Source organism: Carassius carassius, chromosome 14, assembly GCF_963082965.1.
Source record: "Carassius carassius chromosome 14, fCarCar2.1, whole genome shotgun sequence".
NCBI lineage: Eukaryota > Metazoa > Chordata > Actinopteri > Cypriniformes > Cyprinidae > Carassius > Carassius carassius.
The window spans coordinates 2,973,647-2,996,835 of NC_081768.1; the positions used below are offsets into that span (position 1 = coordinate 2,973,647).

The 23,189-nt window shown below is 34.5% G+C and overlaps 1 protein-coding gene across 1 annotated transcript in view; it reads left to right on the forward strand.

The window, feature by feature from the left end:
* Window positions 1–23,189, forward strand: part of LOC132156722 (integrin alpha-9-like) — an 84,262-nt gene that overhangs the window by 55,073 nt on the left and 6,000 nt on the right. Inside the window, exons 17-26 of the mRNA XM_059565705.1 lie at window positions 2,563–2,639; window positions 3,952–4,099; window positions 10,668–10,754; window positions 10,857–10,936; window positions 11,764–11,853; window positions 14,348–14,456; window positions 15,809–15,916; window positions 19,896–20,021; window positions 20,226–20,345; window positions 21,654–21,749. Coding sequence (XP_059421688.1) covers window positions 2,563–2,639; window positions 3,952–4,099; window positions 10,668–10,754; window positions 10,857–10,936; window positions 11,764–11,853; window positions 14,348–14,456; window positions 15,809–15,916; window positions 19,896–20,021; window positions 20,226–20,345; window positions 21,654–21,749 — 1,041 coding nt within the window. The remainder of the gene's footprint in view (window positions 1–2,562; window positions 2,640–3,951; window positions 4,100–10,667; window positions 10,755–10,856; window positions 10,937–11,763; window positions 11,854–14,347; window positions 14,457–15,808; window positions 15,917–19,895; window positions 20,022–20,225; window positions 20,346–21,653; window positions 21,750–23,189) is intronic.

The following is a 23,189-nucleotide window of genomic DNA, read 5'->3' on the forward strand; positions in this document are numbered from 1 at the left end:
TGAGTAATTAAATTACAGTTACTTATGAAAATTGTAACGATTACAAAGAGGATTACATTTGAATATTTACACACATCCAAATACAGTTTATTTCTTTCCCAAATTGCACTAAGACATATGGCCCATAATCTCCGAGAAGCGGAAAATACATTCGTAGAATCCAGTCATAAAAATGGAATTCAGCCTATAACGCGGACGAAATATGCCACATTTTGGACGAATAAATCAAAAGTAGGTCAGTACACTTGAATCAAAACCCGATATGGACTGATGTCTGTTAATATTAAGCCGCAAAAAGACTGAATATGAATCCTGCACGTTCTGCCTTTCTGTGGAAATCAGGCGCTGACTGGACATCGGGAGAACCGGGACTATTCCCGGTGGCCTGGCAGACGATTTGGCCCTCTACTTTAATATTGTTATTGTATAATTGCAGGCCGAATATACTAAAGCGATTATTTCCGAATCCGCCATTCGATAATTAAATCTCTAATAAATCATGAATCGGTTAGTCGTGACTGGCAATGGTTGGGCTCGCGCGCTCTCCGCGCCTCCGCCGAACGGTTTGGATCAGACTCCGAGTAATCAATGCGAGAGAGAGAGACCGGAGTGAACTGTGTAAGCGCTCAGCTGGAGCAGAGAAGCGACACTTCTGTTCAGGGTTTCAGGTGCAGGTCAGTTTCATCTGTAAATATGCTAATGTAGTTTTGTCTTTGTTTACTTAGTCAAGCAGCAGCAGCACATTGCTCGCAATCACTCAAAATACTGTATAAACGACGTCATTATTATCTTTTGTAATGTTACAGTAGTAAGTTAGCAGACAAATCATCATATTTTATCATAGGTTTAGGGGGAGCTAGTGCATACAAAAACACAACCTTTAGGAAAATTAATGCCTATGGTATGGCACTAACCGTGGTTTAACTATGGAATTTGTAGTAAAAATAAATACAAGTGGTAATTCATTTGCCAAAAAAACAAAATTGCACTTACAAAACATGGTAAAAGTCAAATAAAAATCTTCAGTATTAAAGTCATGAGAGAGATGGATGGATAATGGAAGTGAAGGTGCAGTTCAGGAGAGAACTCTTAATTACGTTGCAAGTCCCCCAACCTAAGGATTCAAATCTTTTTCATGTCAGGTCCATACACAAAATAGGGTTGTCCATGTAACAGAATGGGTTGTGGGTGTATGAGTGTGAGATTTCCCAGCCTATTTTTTTTCCCAGTCCGCCCCTCATGGAAATTAATCTCTAGAACAGTCACTTCATGAGCATTTTTTACTTATTTTGAGAAACTATCATCATATCATATACAAAGAGACAGCAGTGTTTCAAAAATACACCAATGTTTCAGGAGTTTAGTACACAAAATAGGACACATGCTTATTAGATAACCGTATTTGAGTTGATGTATATGCTTTTATTTTTTTATTAACTATTTTTCCCCAAACCATTGTTAGATGCAGTTAGATGCCTGTAGTTATGCAAAGATTTGGTTTCAAAAACAGTATCTATAAACTATTTCTTTTGATTTTAAATCTGCTTTGAACTTCAGATCAATCTCTAAGTAAAAGGCACTACTAAAGTCTGATTGTGTGGTGGATGTGTTCAAATGTGATCATCTTAATTCAGGTGATGAAGAATGATGAAAGTCTGACAGTATTGCGCTCTACTGTAAGGTTAAACCTGCATGGTGTAAAATGGTTGAAGATGATTAACTGTTGCAAATTAACATTCATTAGAAATTTATAAAAGTAATCAAAATGTACTCAAAAGTAATTAGTTACATTACTTTATTAAAGTAATTAAAAAAGTTACACTACTATTACATTTTAAATAGGGTAACTTGTAATCTGTAACCTATTACATTTCCAAAGTAACCTTCCCAACACTGGTAATAAGGTATTGCTCGAGTGACAGATTTTGTACCTGTATGTCGTAGTGTGTACAGTTGTTGCATGTTTTTACAATTTAATATCTTTACAATGTTCTCATATAGAAAATTATTTTAATTTTAATTTACTGTTTCTCACCTTCTACTCATCTGCCGTTGGCATCACCCAGAAGCTCAGAATGCCAGAAATGATGCATTTCTCTAGTTATAAATGTGGTTTTAGTTAGCGCTTGATAATGCCTGTTGACTCTTTTGTGAGTGGAATGTGGAAGATTGATGAATTTATTTGCCAACACCCCACTTCATAACCCACCCTCCCATTAGGCCATATGCTTTTCCTTCTCAGCTTTAGGAAACACGCTGCTGGCATCTTTCAGCACATCAGGAATCCATTACAATGGAATCTGAGGCTATTAGTAACTGTACAGTGTGTCTGTAGCGCTAAGGCAAAGGTGTCGATGTCTAAATGTGTCCAATGCAAACACACAGCACTTTCTTGTGCATTACTCTTGAAACCACTATTCAAATACTAGAGCTTTCCGAAAAATGTCCCATCGAGTGTGTGAAGTCTTGCCCAATAGCACCCTCTAGTATTTGTGTCCCGTCTCGCGTTATCCTGACAGTGAGGTGGTGTAAACATCCTGTGCTCTGTTTGACTCTTCACAGACGTGGTTTGAGAAGAACTGTCTGTCAGAGGACTGCGCCGCTGACCTGAGGCTTCGTGGGAAACTGCTGCTTTCTGGGTAAAGCCCCTGGTTCTCTCCTGCTTTCAGTGGATTTCAGTCAGTAGGGTTGAGTCTGTGGGTGTGGACACACGCTTGGCTCTCAGCGGCCCATGACGTCAGTCATTAGCTGGAATTAAGGAGGTCCTGCAGTCTGCTTCCCAATGATCTGGTTTCTCTGTAATCAGAATGTTTCCTTAAATGCAGTACCTTCACTGTTTAAAGAGCGGAAAGTGTAGAGCTTACTATATGTGCTAGTAATTGAAAACACATTTTACCAAAATGGCTACAATATAAGCATTCCTGTTCTGTCACAGGAAAATGAGGTCTGTTTTTAGGACCAGCGCTAGTTTTTATAAAGTAATTTTTTATTACAATACAATTACATTTTGATATTTTACTTTTACTTTTATTTAAATCGCCTTTAAAGTTGTCCAAATGAAAGTATTACTAATCAAAAATTAGGTCGGATATTTTTACAATAGGAAATTTACTAAATGTCTTCATGGAACATGTTCTTTGCTTAATATCCCATTGATTTTTGGCATTATTGCTACAAATATACTTGTGCCATTTAAGACTGGTTTTGTGGTCCAGGGTCATATTCATGAGAATTTACTTGTAAAATGTGCTTAATTTTTATATAGAATACTAAATAAAGTTAAATTGTTCATATGCAATATTTAATTTAATTTTAATTAATTATTCATTTAATTCAATTAATTATAAAATAAAATTGGTGTTACACTAAGTACTACAGTAATATATAATAATAAATAATTTGATTAAAAAAATTCAAAAATTATTTTCACATTACAGTAATAATAATTTGTAGGCCAAATTGTCTTGAAAACTGTCACAATGCAAAAATATTAATTATACTAAATTTGGCTTATTTTTTCTTTATGCAAAGTTACATTTCTTTTTATTAAAAAAATGTGTTATTTAAATCATCAAAATGTAGTGTTACAAGAAATACATCAGTGAAATATTAAGTAGGTAATTTAAAATTAAAATAATATAATTGTTAATTTCACAGTACAGTCATGAGAATTTGATAATAAAACTGTCATAAAGTCAATGCAAAAAATTGATGGTTCTAAAATAGGCATAATTTTTCATTAAGAATATCATTTGATTGAATTATTTTATTTTTATTTTATTGAAATATGATGAAGAAATTATATATATTATATTTAGCAAATAGCAGATCTTAAAAGAGAAGGGACAAAGCAATTGAATATTCATAATACACAAATCCAGGTGCCTATATTATTAACGGGTAATCCTGTTGTCCTTGTCTGACTTGGTCTCCTTTCTATCATTTTCTCAGGCGTTACATCAGTTCTCGTCTGGCTCTTGGTGGAGTGAAAAACGTGTCATTAAATTTAACCATCTCTAATGCTGGAGATGATGCCTACGACACCAACATCTACTTCAACTTCTCCAGAGAGGTTCACTACATTAACTTCTTACAAAGAGTAAGTCAGTGAAACTCTATTTGCCATAGGTTTCTCTACACCAGACCTTTTGACTATTGACTTACAGGCTGCTGAAGTTAGCAGTTTATTCTGCTCATTTGCTTTAAACTGAATACTCCAATATAATTAGTAAACTTGCAAATCCAGGAACTAGTTCAGTGACTCCTAAGATGTTTTCATTGGTAAAGACCAATTTGATTAAACCTACTGAAAATTGCATAAAGTCTTTAAACATTATTTTTGTAATATGCACCAAGTGGCCCATGGGTGTGCCATGAACGTCGTGCCAAATGGTGACAGATAGGTTCAATGATATGCACTGGAAAATGTGACGAGTCTGAATCCTCATTTCTATGTGGTCATCATATCCATGATCTAAAGGGACAGATTCAAGAAAAGCGTGTCGAAGATAAAGAGATAAGTATTCGGTCAGCAGAGGAAGTTGTGGAAACAGAAGGAAGTGGAGAGTTTCTTGCAGATGGTCAGTGTATCGTTATCTTGTGCTTCTCAAATGTGTCTCACACTGACCTACAGTAAGCTCCCTCAAGTCCTGTTTCTGTTTCTGCTGAATAGCATTCTGTAGTTATCAGCAGCATGACCAAGAACATTTCCTCCTTTAGTTTGACGATTAATGGAGAGACTCTTTAAGATTGCTAAACTTCACCTCTTTAAAATCAAATCTGCCTTCTCAAAGAGAAAACAAAGGAGTGGAATTGTACATTTTAATGGATGATCTTTCACTTTTAATGGGTTATACTGTATATATATTTGATCATGTGTTTCCTAATTGTGAATCATATATATAATTTTTTTTTTTTATAACGAGAGAAACAAAAAAAGATGCAAAAATGAGCTGTCAGTGACTGACTGACAGAAATACTGCTTCTTAAAGGGATATTTCACCTTAAATTAATTATTTACTTGCCCTCATGTTGTTCCAAGCTAGTATAATGTACTGTAGTTTCTTTACATAATTTTATTTTATTTTTTTAAATACATATTTACCCCAAAAACAAAAGCATTCTAAAAATACTACCAAGTATTCAAAATCATTATCTTTTGTTCTGGCCTTAATGGCGTATTTGACATTTTGACCATCATTTGTTTTTGCATTCCAAAATCTTTCTGAAAGAATTCAATTATCTTTAACGTAAACATAGTTTGTCCTGAGTATGTTTTTTAAGCGCTCTTATTTCTCTCTATTTATCCTTATGTTTTGATACAGACGGAGCTCTTAACATTGTTTTACCATCTTAAATTTCATTGGATAATTTCGGCAGCATTACCTCTCTCTTCTGAAAGTAATTCCTCATGACGGTCCTGGTGGAAGTGTATTACGAGAAGACACAGGGGCCGCACTTTGTTTGCTGTTGTAGTATTATATACGCGCAGCAGGATGCCTCTAATTACCCAGCTCTGTGAGAAGCGTCTATGTTGATGTGACCGGTCTACAAGTGTCTCTCTCAGAGCAAGTGTGAACTTGTGCTCGCCTCTTGTTTTATAGTAGCTCCTGTTGTCTCTGTGTTTGTCTTGCAACCCAAACCATCTGCAGAAGTGAATTGGTTTCAGAAGCTCTATTGCTCTGTTTAGCTGGCCCCGGGGCCCCTCTGGCAAAGAAACACACTCAGTGTAATTAGATAAACTGCATTGTGTCCTAATAAATTGTGGCAGGTGAAGAGAAGACCTTCAAATTGGTGAGCAAATGATTAGATTAACTTCAGGGTTACTGAATCACTAAAAGACAAGACAGAGAGAGGGAATTAAGCTGGCTGGAGATGAAATATAAGAGTTTATTTTACAGTCGCACAGCCAATACATACATCATTTGAGATGTGTTAATGTTTCAGTTTAATAACACACAGAGAATACAGTACTGACTTAAAAAAAACATATCTTTCCTTAACACCTATGGAAGCATATGGGTAGCATAATATGGTAAATATATGTTGTCTTTCTCAAGCCCAACAAAAAATACTAAAAAGAGAAAAATCATTCAATTTAGTATGTAATAAAACTAATACTAATTTATTTCAGAAATGTAACTATATTATTTTTCACAATAATTTATTAATGTCACACACACATACCTAGTGCCTTATGACTTAAAGGATGTGAGTGGTAAATGTTACAGACATGGAACTGTTCAGTCTATTATTGATTTTTATTTCCAATTCACTTTTATCCAAGGCGACAGAACTATTTGCCCTGTATTTATCAGTGGGACAATATTCATACAATACTACAACCTAGAAATAATTTGCAGGTCTCAGCAGCAAGAATTATGTGCCCAGCTACATCTGATTCAAATATTATGCTAATTAACAGTGAGTGGTGGTTTCAGACATTACAGTGTCGCACTCGCACTGACTCTTTTTCTGCCTGAAAGAATGAAAAGACCGAGCTGAAGGTGGAGTGATTCGACCAATCAGATGAAAGCAGCGTTTCAGCTCCGCCCACAAAAGCGAATGAAATATTGAAGCCATAAACCAAAATGATCAAAACATACACGGACCAACTGTCTTGTCCATGTTCTCTCACTTGAATCCTCTTCTTGAGTCTTGAGTCTCTTGACCTTCTGCAAGCCCCGCCTTGTTCACGCAGTGATTGACATGGCGGGAGGGGGCGGAGACGTGATCGGCTCGGAATGCATTTTCAATGTGCACATTGAATTTTGCTACATTCATTGCCGGACATTGAATGAAAATGCAATCCTAAGTGTCTTGACTGTGAATGTTAATGCAATTAAGAAAAATAGCATTTGACTGATAATTTTGCCACAGTTTTTGCTTGAACATGTTACACATATCTAATCATTTCTGTAATACATTTTCATTTAAATTTTCCAATTTATAAAGGGTTAAAATTAGTATTCATTTTACATATTAAAACTAGTTTATAAAATGGCTAATGAAAATTATGTAATTTAATTTTTTATTTTGCACCAAACGTTGCACAAATGTATTGGAAAATGTAAATGTAAATACCGAGCGCCAACCTCCCGCTCTCTCTCGTGAGGCCAATAAGGAAGTGACTAAAACTGCAATTCATCGACTGGCCGCTTGAGGCTGGCTGCAAAAGGGAGTCAGTCCCATAGACTCCCCATGTTAAAATGGCCAACTTTACAACAGGAAAAACATGTTTACAGCCTGGTTCAAAAAATGATTTTGGTTTAAATAGCTAATTTTGCCTTTCATGACAACTGTGAGGGGGTGAATTTTTTTATAATTCATCCGTTTAAATTATATTAAGACTTAAAGTTCTGCATAATTAAGGGCGTAGCCACTTGAGTGACAGGTGGATTGCCGCTGCTGACACTGCCGTCGTGCTAGGTGGGTGTGGCTACAGCAACTAGCTCCCACCTTTTTGCCCATTTTTGATTGTCCGGGAGAGTCGCGCGGTGACGCGCTGCCAAGATGGCGACGGCCCGCTCTACACACTTTAGGCTTCAAAAACATACTTCAGGAGTCTACGGGTGACGTCACGGACACTACGTCCATGTTTTTATACAGTCTATGGTAAATACAGAAATGCATTGCCATTTTTTATATTGCATTGTCCTTTTGCACATTACATTCAAAATTGAATATTGCTACCCATGTGCTTCCATAAACACCAGTTACCCAAACACTAGTGACAAAACACTAGAAATGTGACATTTAATTGCCATTTTTTTTTTTTTTTAAAGGTTTGAAGTTTTTCAACAATAGATTTAATGCTGAAAAGTCTGTGGCATATGCTTGTGAAATATTGGCGTTCAAAAGTTTGGGGTCTGTAATATATACTGTACAGTTTCTACAATATATGAAGCAGCACAACTGTTTTCAACATTGATAATAATCAGAAATGTTTCTTGAGCAGCAAATCAGCATATTAGAATGATTTCTGAAGATTATGTGACCCTGAAGACTGGAGCAATGATGCTGGAAATATTAAATATACTGTATAATTTACACAGAAAACCATTATTAAATAGTACTAATATGTCACTAATAAACATGTGCTCTTCCCTGCTGCCTGCTCTCCTCCGTGGGAGCACCGTTTGTTTGGCAAAGGAAATAGAGGAGATTCTTGAACTCAAGTTGTCCTTGGGTTTTCCTGCTAGTGCTTTAGAGGACGTTGTGTCCGTGTCTGGCTTATTTAAGTCCATTTGATGAAGACAAAGGGTATGTCTCCTCACTGGGGCCAGACAAGGGAAAAAGTGCTGTATATAGTTGTATATGTATATAAATATATAGTTAAATATTTTTTCAGATTTAAAATAACTGTTTTCTTTTTGAATATATTTTAAACTAATTTACAGTATTTCTGTGAGAAAAGCTGAATTTTTAGCATAATTACTCCAGTCTTCAGTGACAAATGATCCTTCAGAAATCATTCTAATATACTGATTTAATGCTAAAGAAATATTTATTATTATTAATGCGATTCTTCTTATTATTATTATTGTTATTAGTAGTAGTAGTAGTGACAATATTATTATTATCTATTTTTATGGAAACCATTAAACATTTTTGCCGATTCTTTGTTTAAATGAACGTTTATTTATTTAAAACAGAAATATTTTATAACGTTATGAATCAGAATAAGCTTTATTGAGAAATATATATATATTAATATATAAATATATTTAGGTAAATATTGGTTCATATTTGGTCAAAATATCTTTTAGTAAATATAAATTAAAAGAAGACCACATTTGAATGGTAGTGTATGTTTGAATATCTGTGCCTAATCATGTTTTGAGGAATAAGCTGAACTACAGTCAGAAAGTGTAGAAATGCATGATCCGGTTTGGATATGGACCGCAGACCACAAGTTGACGACCACAGCGCACTCTTGAACTCAGAGGTGATTAACAGGCCACATTTATTCTGCAGTGCCGCCCGTCAAGGTGCCCTGCTGTAAGTTAGCAATACTCAAATCTGGGGAAGCCAGGGTGTTCGCACAAACGCTCCAAATGAGTGCAGAATGTGAGGCCAAAGCCTCAAACTCTTCCCCAGAGAGCCACCAAGTGCAAACAGTCCCAGGCTTTCCTTCACGCCCTCAGCTGCTTTGACTATTTATTGATGTATTTTCTCCGGCACCACTTCTTGTTATTGCTGCAACATTGCTAAGAATAGCTTCACTATAAACTCAAGAATGGGAACACGTGCAGGACCTCACGTGGAAGTGGAGATCCCAGAGTTAAGCGCTCATCCTCTGCATTGTTCCAGCAGCGTGAGGCCGTCTGGTTTATCAGTGGCCCTGATAGATTCCTGAAGGCTCTCTTCTCTGTAAAAGGACAACTTGGTGAACTCTCGCTCAAAGAATGCTCTCTCCTCACGGGGTCGAATCTCAACTGTTTACCAAAACCAGCTGGTGCTGCTCTGCAGTGTTTAGAGAAAGCTCTCAACTCAAACTGGCAATTGTCCCTGTTACTGTTCTCCTAGTCTACAATGCATGTGAGGATACAGTTATTTATGTATTATGCGTCAAGTCACATTTATTTATATAGCACTTCATGCTACACGGTTTGTTTCAAAGCAGCTTCTCATTAGTAAACATGAAAAGAGCAGTGTTTACGTTGCAAAATTTATCACATGTGAAACATTATATTTCAGCTATAAAGCAGCTAAAGAAAATAGTGTCATTGTTCTTTACAATTTAGTTCAGTGTTGTTTCAATTCAGTTCAATAGGAGTGTTGATGTTGCAAAGTTCATCAGTTATTAAAAGCACGCTCTGTAGAGGATAAGTGTCATGTTTCAGCTCAGTTTGATTTGATATTGTGAACTTCATCAGTTATAAAACAAATTTAAAAAAATTCTACCTAATTCAGAGTCATCGTTGATACAGTTCAGTTAAAATAACTATATTGTAAAGTTCATTAAATACTTTATAAAACTAGTTCAGCTATAAAGATGCTCTATTGAAGTACATTGCATCATTATTAAGCTCAGATCATTATTTAATTCAGTTTAATTTTTTTAATTCTAAAACAGTGTGAATGCTGCAAAGTTCATTAGTTATGAACCAAATGTAGGTTCAGCTATAAAACAGCATTGCAGAAGACAATAGTGTCATTATTCAGCTCAATTCAGTTCAAGATTTGTTCTCATCCGATAGGGTCAGTGCTGTCAGATCAAGCATATTATTGAATATTAATTGTTTTTAACCCCATTTTAAACTCCAAAAGTTAGTGCATATTTATTTTTCCCCAGTGTGTTTATTATTATTGATATCTTAAATTAACCATGCATGTGTCGCATACAGTCAACAGGTGTGTGAAATAGCTAAATTGGAGATCTAAACATAATTGTAATGCATATTGAATCCAGCTTGCAATAGCTTTATTTCAGTAAACAGTGAACCATTTGCACGCCTGCTGTATGTTTGCATGGCAGTCAGTGATTTCTTGGGTTTCTTTTGACTTTTTTTTTCCTTTTTGGTATTGTTTTAAGCATAGCTTGAGGAAAGCTCTGTGGTTGGTGACTTTCTGCTGGGATCTCAACGAATTAGTACAGCTTTAGAAGTTTTCAGCTGGTTATTCTCACTGTCTGTTGGTGTTTTCTCTGTCTGTTTGGGCTCCAGGAAGAGAAGGGCATTTCCTGTATGCTGGTAGAGCTGGACTTCCTCAAGTGCAGCGTTGGATTTCCTTTCATGAGAGCGCAAACCAAGGTAGTATGTCAATTTAATGGCATAATGATTTACTTGGTGATCTAGTTAATTAAAGTGCAATTCCATTTAACCATGTATTTTTAACCATTTTTATTTTTTCAGTACCATCTATCAGTGCTTTTCGACACGAGTCGTCTGTCCGGTGAAAATGAGACGCTGCTATTTCTAGTTCATGCTAGAAGGTGAACTCTCGATTTAATGAACTTTCCACTCTTTAAAATACATGATTTATTTCTATGATTAAAATACACATGGTTCACAGCATCAGTCCACATTAGTGGATGTCATTGTTTATATACGAAGCAACTAGATAGATTAGGCATTAGGACTTTCCCCTATTTGGCAGTTTTGAGAGAATTGAAGAGGTTTGCCTTTATATTGAAGTCATGATGATGATATTAATCTAATGCTGGCCAGATGTGTTTTCTTTGCTTAGGTATATCGTTAGGCTCTCTGTGAGGCAAATGCAGCTTTCATAATGTACATATATCAGCATAAACTGAATCAATTACACTGTAAGAACAATCATGCTAAAGACACATAGCATGTCAGTACCTGTTCATAAGTGTGCGGTCAGTGAGATTATTAAATGTCTCTTCTGAGGCTGCATTTAATTGATAAAAATATAGAAAAAATTCTAATATTGTGAAATATTTGTATAATTTCAAATAACTGTTTAGAATTTGAATATATTGTAAAATGTCATTTATTCCTGTGATGCAAAGCTGAATTTTCAGCATCATTACTCCAGTCTTCAGTGTCACATGATCTTCAGAAATCATTCTTATATGCCGATTTGCTGCTCATGAAACATTTCTGATTATGTTGAAAACTGTTGTGCTGCTAATTATTTTTATGGAAACCTTGACATTTCTTTTTAGCATTCTTTGATCAATAGGAAGTTCAATGGAAAAGCATTTATTTGAAATAGAAATCTTTATAAAATGTATTAACTGTCACTTTTGATCAATTTAATGCATGCATTTAATGTGTTTTTTTTCTTCCCTAGTGCCAATCCAGAACATGATAGCACTCTTCATGATAACACATTGGAGCTGTCCATACCGCTGGTACATGAGGTGGACACAACAATCACAGGGTAAGATTTACACTTCATGAAGCGTCTTAAAGAAAATGTCCTGCCAAAAATGTACATTTATCATTATTTATTGACCTTTGTGTTCAAAACTACAAAAAAATGCCTTAAAAGTAGACTTTATGACTTGTGTGCTTTATTCCAAGCCTGATTACCAAAAATAAACACTTTAATTGAATGCATAAGATCAGAGTGAACTTTTTTCACAACATCTTTGGTGCTTCGTAGGAAAGTCAGTCCATACAGGTTTATAAACGAGGGTAAGTACATAATAAAAGTTTTCTTTTCATTTTTTTAACGGACTATTCCAGTAACAGCTTTGCAGCCCATTACACTTCCAGACGTCTGATAACAGCAGACACATTTGCGGCCCACTTACATGCACATTTCTTTTTTGGCACCAATTCATTTGCAGCGCTGGAGTTTTTCAAAGTTACAGACTCGCTTGTTTCGCAGATGAATGAGGCTTAAATACACAACATGTTCCACAGCAAGATGTACAGGCTGATAATGAGGACGTCCTCCCTGTAATGTTTTAGATGAGGCTACACTTTAATATATAAACATGATCTCCAGGGGTTCTATGTAAAATCAGATCAAAGTCTGTTTTATGTCATTTAACAAGTTAACTTCATACGGTTTCTGTAATCAGTATATGATTATTAAGAATGTATTTAGTACATAAAGACAAACCTATGCAACAATCTACAGACACATGGAATAGTTTCAGAGAGTTTAAGCTACAACCCGAATTCCGGAAAAGTTGGGACGTTTTTTAAATTTTAATAAAATGAAAACTAAAAGACTTTCAAATCACATGAGCCAATATTTTATTCACAATAGAACATAGATAACATAGCAAATGTTTAAACTGAGAAAGTTTACAATTTTATGCACAAAATGAGCTCATTTCAATTTTGATTTCTGCTACAGGTCTCAAAATAGTTGGGACGGGGCATGTTTACCATGGTGTAGCATCTCCTTTTCTTTTCAAAACAGTTTGAAGACGTCTGGGCATTGAGGCTATGAGTTGCTGGAGTTTTGCTGTTGGAATTTGGTCCCATTCTTGCCTTATATAGATTTCCAGCTGCTGAAGAGTTCGTGGTCGTCTTTGACGTATTTTTCGTTTAATGATGCGCCAAATGTTCTCTATAGGTGAAAGATCTGGACTGCAGGCAGGCCAGGTTAGCACCCGGACTCTTCTACGACGAAGCCATGCTGTTGTTATAGCTGCAGTATGTGGTTTTGCATTGTCCTGCTGAAATAAACAAGGCCTTCCCTGAAATAGACGTTGTTTGGAGGGAAGCATATGTTGCTCTAAAACCTTTATATACCTTTCAGCATTTACAGAGCCTTCCAAAACATGCAAGCTGCCCATACCGTATGCACTTATGCACCCCCATACCATCAGAGATGCTGGCTTTTGAACTGAACGCTGATAACATGCTGGAAGGTCTCCCTCCTCTTTAGCCCGGAGGACACGGCGTCCGTGATTTCCAACAAGAATGTCAAATTTGGACTCGTCTGACCATAAAACACTATTCCACTTTGAAATAGTCCATTTTAAATGAGCCTTGGCCCACAGGACACGACGGCGCTTCTGGACCATGTTCATATATGGCTTCCTTTTTGCATGATAGAGCTTTAGTTGACATCTGCTGATGGCACGGCGGATTGTGTTTACCGACAGTGGTTTCTGAAAGTATTCCTGGGCCCATTTAGTAATGTCATTGACACAATCATGCCGATGAGTGATGCAGTGTCGTCTGAGAGCCCGAAGACCACGGGCATCCAATAAAGGTCTCCGGCCTTGTCCCTTACGCACAGAGATTTCTCCAGTTTCTCTGAATCTTTTGATGATGTTATGCACTGTAGATGATGAGATTTGCAAAGCCTTTGCAATTTGACGTTGAGGAACATTGTTTTTAAAGTTTTCCACAATTTTTTTACGCAGTCTTTCACAGATTGGAGAGCCTCTGCCCATCTTTACTTCTGAGAGACTCTGCTTCTCTAAGACAAAGCTTTTATAGCTAATCATGTTACAGACCTGATATCAATTAACTTAATTAATCACTAGATGTTCTCCCAGCTGAATCTTTTCAAAACTGCTTGCTTTTTTAGCCATTTGTTGCCCCCGTGCCAACTTTTTTGAGACCTGTAGCAGGCATTAAATTTTAAATGAGCTAATTAAGTGGATAAAAGTGTACAATTTCTCAGTTTAAACATTTGCTACGTTATCTATGTTCTATTGTGAATAAAAATATTGGCTCATGTGATTTGAAATTCCTTTAGTTTTCATTTTATTAAAATTTAAAAAACGTCCCAACTTTTCCGGAATTCGGGTTGTATAAAAGCTGCAATGTTTCTCTAAAATACAGTAATTCTGTCAGCAGCACCTGTATTCTATATTATACATCAAATGAATCATGTTAAGTGAGAGACAGAACAATATAGCACAATGAACGGTTGCCATATTAACTGTAAGTCTTTTCTACAGTGTGGTCACACCTACATCTTTTGTGTATGGAAACTCAGTGGACCGATCCCGCTTCCTTCAGCTGGACGACATGGAGTGCAGCTTTCAGCCGCTCAACTTCACCTTTCAGGTATCCCACACTGCAACATGTTCATATGCACTTCAGATGTGATGTTTTTCAGTACATTTTATTGCAGAATCTGTACATTAGTAGAGTTTATTAAACCCCTGAAAGGGTATCTTATTTATTTATTTATTTATTTATTCACTTTTCACAGGTTGTGATGACTTGTTTCCAAAGTGTTTAACATTTTAATTGCTTAGTGTCATTGATATACTGCTATAGTTTGTATTAATATTTTGAATTAGGTTGATATATATATATATATATATATATATAGTTTTATATATTTTATATATTTATATATATATATATATATATATATATATATATATATATATATATATATATATATATATATATATATATACATACATATATATATATATATATATATAGAGAGAGAGAGAGAGAAATTTTAATTTTTGTTAGATTTCTTATGTATGTTTTATTCTTTTTTTTAAGTTGTAATTATTTTAGCAAATCAAGTTAAAATAAAATAAATGAGTTAAATAAAAGTTAAAATAAATAAGGACTTTTGCTTTAGCAGCTACCTGGAATAAAAAAATAATAATAGTTTTTTTTATATATGACTTTATTTCAGTTAGAGAATGTTTTTATCCCATAATAAAGCTGCTTTAAATGACAGAAACCTACAGGCTTGTTAAAGGCTTAATGGGGGCACAAGTGAAGACTTTTAGGAATTGTTTTATGGGGCAAAACAATGTCTGGATGTAAACAAGTAGTAATCATGGTGTAAGATATATAAATGATGCTGGATTGTAGTATTATTGAATTTTTTTCATTATTGCATTATTGAAAGGCTTCACATTATGCCTGTATTATATACATTTTTTAATAATTCATTGTCAAGTCAAGTCACCTTTATTCATATAGGACTTTATGAAAAACAAATAGTTTCTGAGCAGCTTTACAGTGATAAATAAGAAAATAATGAATCAGTGATGCAAACAGACATCAAACAGCTCTAAAATGGCAACAGTTATTATTTAGTTCTATTATTCATATCTGTGTAAATTTAATCAATTATGTTTAAAATGAGCTCAGTTAATGTATAAAGCAGGTTTGGAGAAAACAGCGATTCCATCATCCAGCTCAGTTCAGTTCTCATCCAGTAGTTTCAATGAATTTAAGTGCAATAACATTTCCAAATATTCACTGCAGCTAAAGAAGCCAAAAGGACCAATATCTGACTTCAAAATGTCACATTTGACAAATCCAGACCCGAGCTGCATTATAATGTGTTTTGAATGTATATGAAGTGTACTGTTTGCTCTGTTAGTTGTTGTGTTGAGTGTAAATCCCAGCGTTGGTCTGTTTCCTGTGTGTTGTTTGTGTAGGTGATAAACAATGGGCCGAGCAGACTTCCAGGCTCCACGGTGGACATCAGGATACCCAACCGCATGGCTGGCAACGGAGCAGATATGTTCCATATCATTGACACACAAGTGAGTTCCTTCCACTCATGCGCTTGTTTCTGTAGCTAGACGTCATTCTCATCGCTCACATCAGTTATACAGCTGTCCATTCTCATCACACTTGTTTGTGCTGTAAGTGGTTTCTCCGACCTGTTCATGCTAGGTATTATTGGGTTCTTTTGAGTTACACCACAGCACTGTTATTTTTTGATGGTTGACAGTCTTAGAGAGATATTTCCATATCAATTCACCTTGTGCTTTCTAAGCTAGTATTGTGCTATTTTAAGCAAGATACTCACTGTACTTATAGAGCTGTATGATTTGGGGAAAAAAACATTAAATTGCGAAATCTAATTTCTCTGATAAAAATTATTGCAATAAAAAATATTTATTTTATTTTTTTATTTATTTAATTATTTATTATAAATAAACATTAATCATAATATTTCAGTGTAAAAAAAAATGTAAGAAATATAATAATGATAATAATAATAATTTATAGTTCTATTAATAATAGTTCTAATAGTTCTATTGTTTAGTACAACTATAAAATTACAATATAATATATAAAATCACAATACAGTTATAATTGTTGCTGTCTTAATTTCTTCATTTTCAAACATTAAAACATCAAGCTTTTATTTTGGCAGAAAACTGTAGCTTCTGTTTTGTTGACAACAGGTTTATTAGACTGTGCATGTTGAGTTTTACACCCAAACTCACAGTGTGTGCAGAGATCAGTTAATGTAGAGTTTAATGTGAATGAATGAAAATGACCGCAAATTGCTTCATAGCTGCATTGCAACCTTAGGGTGCATTGGTTTGGTTTGCAACAATTTCATGGCCCTGTCATCAGTTATTCCTTATGATTTTGCAACATAATTTCCAAACAAACACATTCAAAATGGTGCCATAGGCTTATTGAGGGTTAATTGGCAAAGTAAGAGAAACAAAACTTAACTTCATAATCCTGGGATATAAGTGGAGTAATTGAAGCTAGATTGGTGCATTACTAAAAATGCAAGGTTTCACATTATGCCTGTATTACATGCATTGCGTTTTCAATAATCCTATGGTCCAGTGTCAATTATGTCGTACTTATATAATACCTGTAAAATATTGTTTCTACTTAAGGTTAAGTATAAGATTACATTATTTACAGTACTTTATAAATGCCACAATTGATGCATGTTTTGAAGCTAAATATACGGTTAGGCTTTATCTATATTTTATCAATAGAAACGAGGGCAGCGTGTTGATTATATTCTCTTCTCATACAGTGAGGTCAACATCCTCAGGCTTAAAGTGAATTCAGAGGCAAGAGATGGGTTTAGGTAGTTAACTCACAATAAGCTAATACAGTGGGTAGAAATTCTAGACCAGCACCACATACAGGTACTTTGTTGATTTAACTCTTGCATCGGCCATATTGCTAGATCAGGCCAGGGATCATCCTGTTTACTGTGAATGGGAGGACAGGGGAGGTTTGTATCCCACCCTGTACGTCCCATATGGAAACACTTACGAGAAGGATTAAATGGTTTGCACGAAAGGGTGGAATGGGACACTTGGGGAAAGCTTCTGTTCACCCTAAATAACCTGCAGCACAGTGGCAATGCTGAGTAACTCTATTTAAGAAGGAGCGGAGGTTCCCAGGCATAAACACTTGGTCTAATTAAAAATGCACACGTGGAGGAATTCCACTCCTCACATGACTGAAAACATATGGGGCATTTATACCCAAACAGCTTGGGCTGGTCCCTCGATGCTGATGAGATGTCTTAGAAAGGGTTATGTGACATCAGAACCTAGTGAGCTGCCTTTCAACCCTCATTTTGTGTTCAGATCAATTTGACCAACATTTAAACAGCTTGAAACACTAATTAAAGTATTTATTTATGACATTTGCTCACTTTTTACTCATTTGGGATCATGAATGTGCATGCAAAGTATTGTGCCTACAATCAAATTGACCCGTTGGTTTCTATGCAATTCGCCAAAAATCAACACTGTGATTTTAATGTGAAAAACATACATCTACCATTTTTACTAAACTCCCAAAAAACAGACGTATACACTGCAATACTCCAGCAGTTTCCAGCTGCATCACATAACCAGTTTCACATCTATCGCTTTTCTGACATAGTAAACTAACTCAGTAGCTCACCTGGTACAGCATTACACTCAAGTCAAGATAAAAGAGCTCACTCAAAAACTTGTAAAAGGAAGCTAGAATGGCATGGTTGCTTCAGTAATATGGGTTTCAATCTCCCATTTGTTTTGTTGAGACTATTGGTTACACTCTAAAAAAAATGTTGGGTTGTTTCAACCCAACTTTGGTTCAAATATGGACTAAACCAACCATTGGGTTAAATTTTTCAATTAAGTCCATATTTGACCTAAAGTTTGGTTGAAACAACCCAGCATTTGTATAGTGTAGGTTTAAGATAGGGCATAGTGTAGCTTTTAGCACCACACTCACCAGATATTTAGTTTCCAAACTGCCACCATATGTGCATAATAAAACACTGCCAGATTCCTGCAAGCAGTTTTAGTGCCACTCCCCAGACATTTCACATTTTAGTCTGAAAGCAAAAGATGCAAGAAATAATGTAATATCATTTTGCAAAAGTGTTTTTCCAATGAGCCTGAGTTTATATTTTTTTAAACACTATCTAGGGTGGCAAGTCGCTAGGTTTTAAAAGAGTACTGTATTGAAATCAGCCCATAAATGACACACTGTTGACTTGTAAAATTATGAATGAAATGGGCAGAGATCCTTCCTTTGACTTCAGAGAAGACAATGTGAGGTCTTCAGATGCTTTCCTCAATGGAGGTCTGACTGGAAAGGATGCTGGTTAAAGGAATAGGTGAATTGTTCCCCGGGGCAAGGGGGAGGAAGGGGACGCGAGACATTAAATCACTCCAGATGGGACATGCTGTCAGAGAAATGCTTCCCAACTTCCGCTGGGAAACAACTTCCTTTCCTTCTCTGAATTGCTTAGCAGGTCTGAGCTCACTGGATAAATGATAATGTCTGAGCATCTCAGCAAATCAGCTTCCAGTCATCCAGCACTCTATCATCTACTTAATATTTTTAGTGAAACATTTTTACACTTAAAACATGAGGCATTAAGTCATATTAAGTCATTTATTTAAAAAAGTAATAATTATGAACTTCGAAGTGAAAAAAATCTGGTAGATTTGAATAACTAGGTACCATCACAAATTCAATTCAGTAGACCCAAGTTATGGCATCTCAAATATTTGAGTAAGCCAGTTTAAAACTTTTTTTTTGAAGCACTTAATACAATACAGACTGTTTCAAAACAGCTTGACATTATTAAACAGGAAAGTAAAATTAATGATGCAAACTTCAACAATGAGGCCAATCCGAAATTCTGTTATAAAGCAGCTGTAACAGGATAAATTTAGGACACATAAAATAACACTTATTTTCAACTCAATTATACAATCTGTATCAAACCTGGAAGATCAGATCTCCCTCTCTTTCTATGTGATTGCTAATTATTGCCAACTTTTATTTCTTAAAACGGATCAGTAATTTCTCCAGTACTCAAATAATAATGATTGAAATCAGGGCTATTATTAATAAACTAAAAACTGAAATTAAAACCATAAAAACAAATGTTTACAGCTAGTTACCAAGACAAAATTCAAATTTGTATTTAGTTTAGCTTGATTTACTAAAATAACTAAAAAATAAAACCAAAATAAATTATTATGAAAACTATATAGAGGTATTAAAAAAATAAATAAATACAAAAAATGTCAAAAACAGACAAGAAAACTTTAATTGGAATTAAAATGAAAGCTGAAAATATAAAAATAAAAACTATAATATCTCAATAACACTAAAATAATGCTCATTGATATGTTTGTTAGTCAAATAACTAATGTTGTTTTATGAGTAAGTGTAATCCGGTGATATTTAGCTGAGAATGAGCTGTGAGATCGGCTCATTTTCTTGTTTTCTGTCTGTCTGCAGGTATCTGAAGGTCGAGGGAACTGCACGTGGCACAGGAACCCCAAACCCTGCACAATCCCTCACGACAAGAAGAGCATCTTCCACACAATTTTTGCATTCTTCACCAAATCAGGCAGAAAAGTTCTGGTATGACAAAACACTGCTTGAGAAAATGGCATTAAAATGCATTTAGCACTTGGAAATAAGCCATATTTGCATATTTAATGTTGTTTGCCTGGCATTTTTGTCAATGCATGTACATTAGTGCAGTGGATCACAGAATTTACTGCCCCATAAAACACAATTTTTTTGCTGAACGGGTGAATCTTTGATGGTATCCTGTGTCAACAGGACTGTGACCGGCCTGGCAGAGCGTGTCTTACTATTTCCTGCAGTCTGAGCTCTCAGGCCAAAGAGGAAGCCACGAGTATAGATGTGCAAATGCTACTGAACACTGAAATACTACAGAAGGTGAATGATTGCTGTAATGAAGTAAAAAGTTATTGAAGTGTCAGTGCAAGAGTCTGCGATTTAAGACTTTTAAGTGTTGTTGAATTGAAGCAACAAGCTACTAAACTACTTTAGTATTAGTTAAAATACTGTCAGGCTGACCTTAGTAATAGCTTAAACATTAGCTAACAGGTGTTTACCTTCATTATCAGTCAACTGACAACCTTTAGTTAAATCAAATGTAGCTAGCTACTGTACATGACAAGCTACTGAAAAAAAGATTATTATTCTAAATATTTATCTGGCACAGATACCATAAGGATTTCATTTATTGTGACAGATCAGTCAAACTTCAACATTTAAATTTACACTAGATTTAATTAATAAAGCAAATAAAACCTAATCACAAAGTGATAAACAACAGTGATATTTTACTACAACAAATGTCACAAAATACAACGCAGTAGTAATGGAAACGCTTGAGCAATGTACATTTTCATTTAGTGTTGTCATTTTTAATGGAAATGAATAAACATTGTTTTAGAATATTTGAAATAAAGCTGAAATAAAAATAAAAATAAATATTCAATGATAAACCTCATCACAATTTAAAAAAATAATAAACTAATTGAAAAAATTGAAACTTCAAAATGATAAAAAATAGAAATTATGTACAAAAATTACATAAACTGAAATAAGTTGCTAAATATATATATATATAATATAATAATTTTTTTAATTAAATATATACTGTATATATATTATATATATATATATATATATATATATATATTATATATATTTAATTAAAAAAATTATAGTTAAATAAATAAACAAGCACTTAACAAAATTAATAGACCATGAAATTTTTCAGTATAAGCTTATTGAACATGGTAATAGATACTATAATAATACTAAATTAGCACTGTTTATTTTGTGCAAATGTGTCTGTCTAAATGTGTTCTTTTATTATCATTGAGATACTATTATTGTTTCATTATAGCATTTCATTTTAATTTTAGTTTAAGGTTTAGTAACTTTGGCAGCTTTATTAGTTTAGTAATTTTGTTGTGTTTTGTCATTTTTTTTTGTGTTTTTTGTTTTGTTATATTTTTATTAATTGCTATTTAAGATTTAGCTTTAGTTATTTTATCACATGAAGTTAAACAAAAAAAAAGGGAGAAATGTTGTCTTGGCAGCCATCTGAAATAATTTATTTCAGTGAATTTTATTTTTATTTTATTCAGTTACATTTTTTTAGTGGTTTTAATTTTAAGTTTTGGTTTTAAGTATAATGAACCTGGTCTGTCTTGGTGTGTGGTTTTGCAGGACAGCTTCTCTGTGATCCAGTTTGTGACACGAGGTCACGTCCAGCTGGACGACAGGGCCGTGGAGGTCTCAACCGGACTCCCAGAGGAGATTTCTGTAAGTGATCAAACGCATTAATAATCCAATCCAACGCTCAAGCATCTCTTGCCAAGCATATTTGTACAATTACTCTAAACTGGCCTCAGAACTTCAGAGACTTTGTCTTTGAAAGTGATCAGGACCCCTGATGCACGGAAGAAAATGAAATGGCATCTGATCGCATGATTCTGAGCTCATTGGCTCGTAGTAGAGCCACTGAGATCTGGGTCGAGTTTGCTGTTCGGGCTCTTTTTTTACTCTACAGCTGTGCTTGAGAACAGTCGCTTCTTGGTGTGCCGATTGATTGGAGGAATATGGGACTGTGTTTTGGTGTCTGGTGCCATGGCATCTCGCTCAGCTGATTGGGTTTCAGCCCCCCATTTGTAATGCAGTGGCCAATTCCTAATAGGGCTGTTAAAGTGTCTGCGCCCCCTTCTGCCCTCAGCACTTAGGAAATGCATTGGTCCCAAAGCAATCCGTTATTAAGTCATAGACGACGCTCCCTGGGGCAAACGCTGGACATGCTACTCTCATTTACAAAAGGCATTGCCCACATATAAACATTAATACAGAGCAGTCCTGTAGTGTGTTTCAACTATATCATTTCCATCATGTTCACAGCAACTTGAACTAATTGGAAATGACAGACAACTGTGAGCATTAAACCTTTATATGCTGCTTTATCATTAGTTTAGTCAGCTGAACTCAACAAATGCTTGAGGTATTTTTAGTGCAATATTTATATCTTACGCTTTAGTTTCCATTGAATAAAAATAAGTCTGATCTTATAGAAATGTGTAACCCTGAAGACAGCACGCAGAGGAAGATATTACAGCTCATATCTTCATTGCTGATGTTAGTATCTAGCATTTTGTTTTTATTTTTTAACTAAGACTTAAACTATTACACGTTAAAAGATTTTGCCTTGGCAACTAACTGAAATAAAATAGGTTTAGTCTTAAGTAGTAAAATTATTAAAACTAAAACCATTCAAAATAAATGAAAGCTAAATAAATAGAACCCCCAAAACTATTAAAAATTACAGAATATAGAATTGAGATGATTTGATATTAATAATATTTCAATTCATACTGACATTATATATATATATATATATATATATATATATATATATAGACAGAGAGAGAGAGAGAGAGAGAGAGGTTAATATATAGCATTTTCTTATTTGTAACTCAAACTAAAATTATTAAAAGTAAATGTTGTTCATTGAAATGAAGCTGAAATAAAATGTAAATATTAAAAAGAAAAAGTAAGAAATCTTATTATCTATTATTTAAATACTAAAAAAATAAAAAATAAATCTAATAGAAATGTTAAATAATTACTAAATAGAAATGCTAAATACTAATAAAAATGACTAAAGTGTATATATATATAAAAAAATATTTGATCAAATACTATAATAGTAAGAAAATAATATTAAAATAACACCAGCAG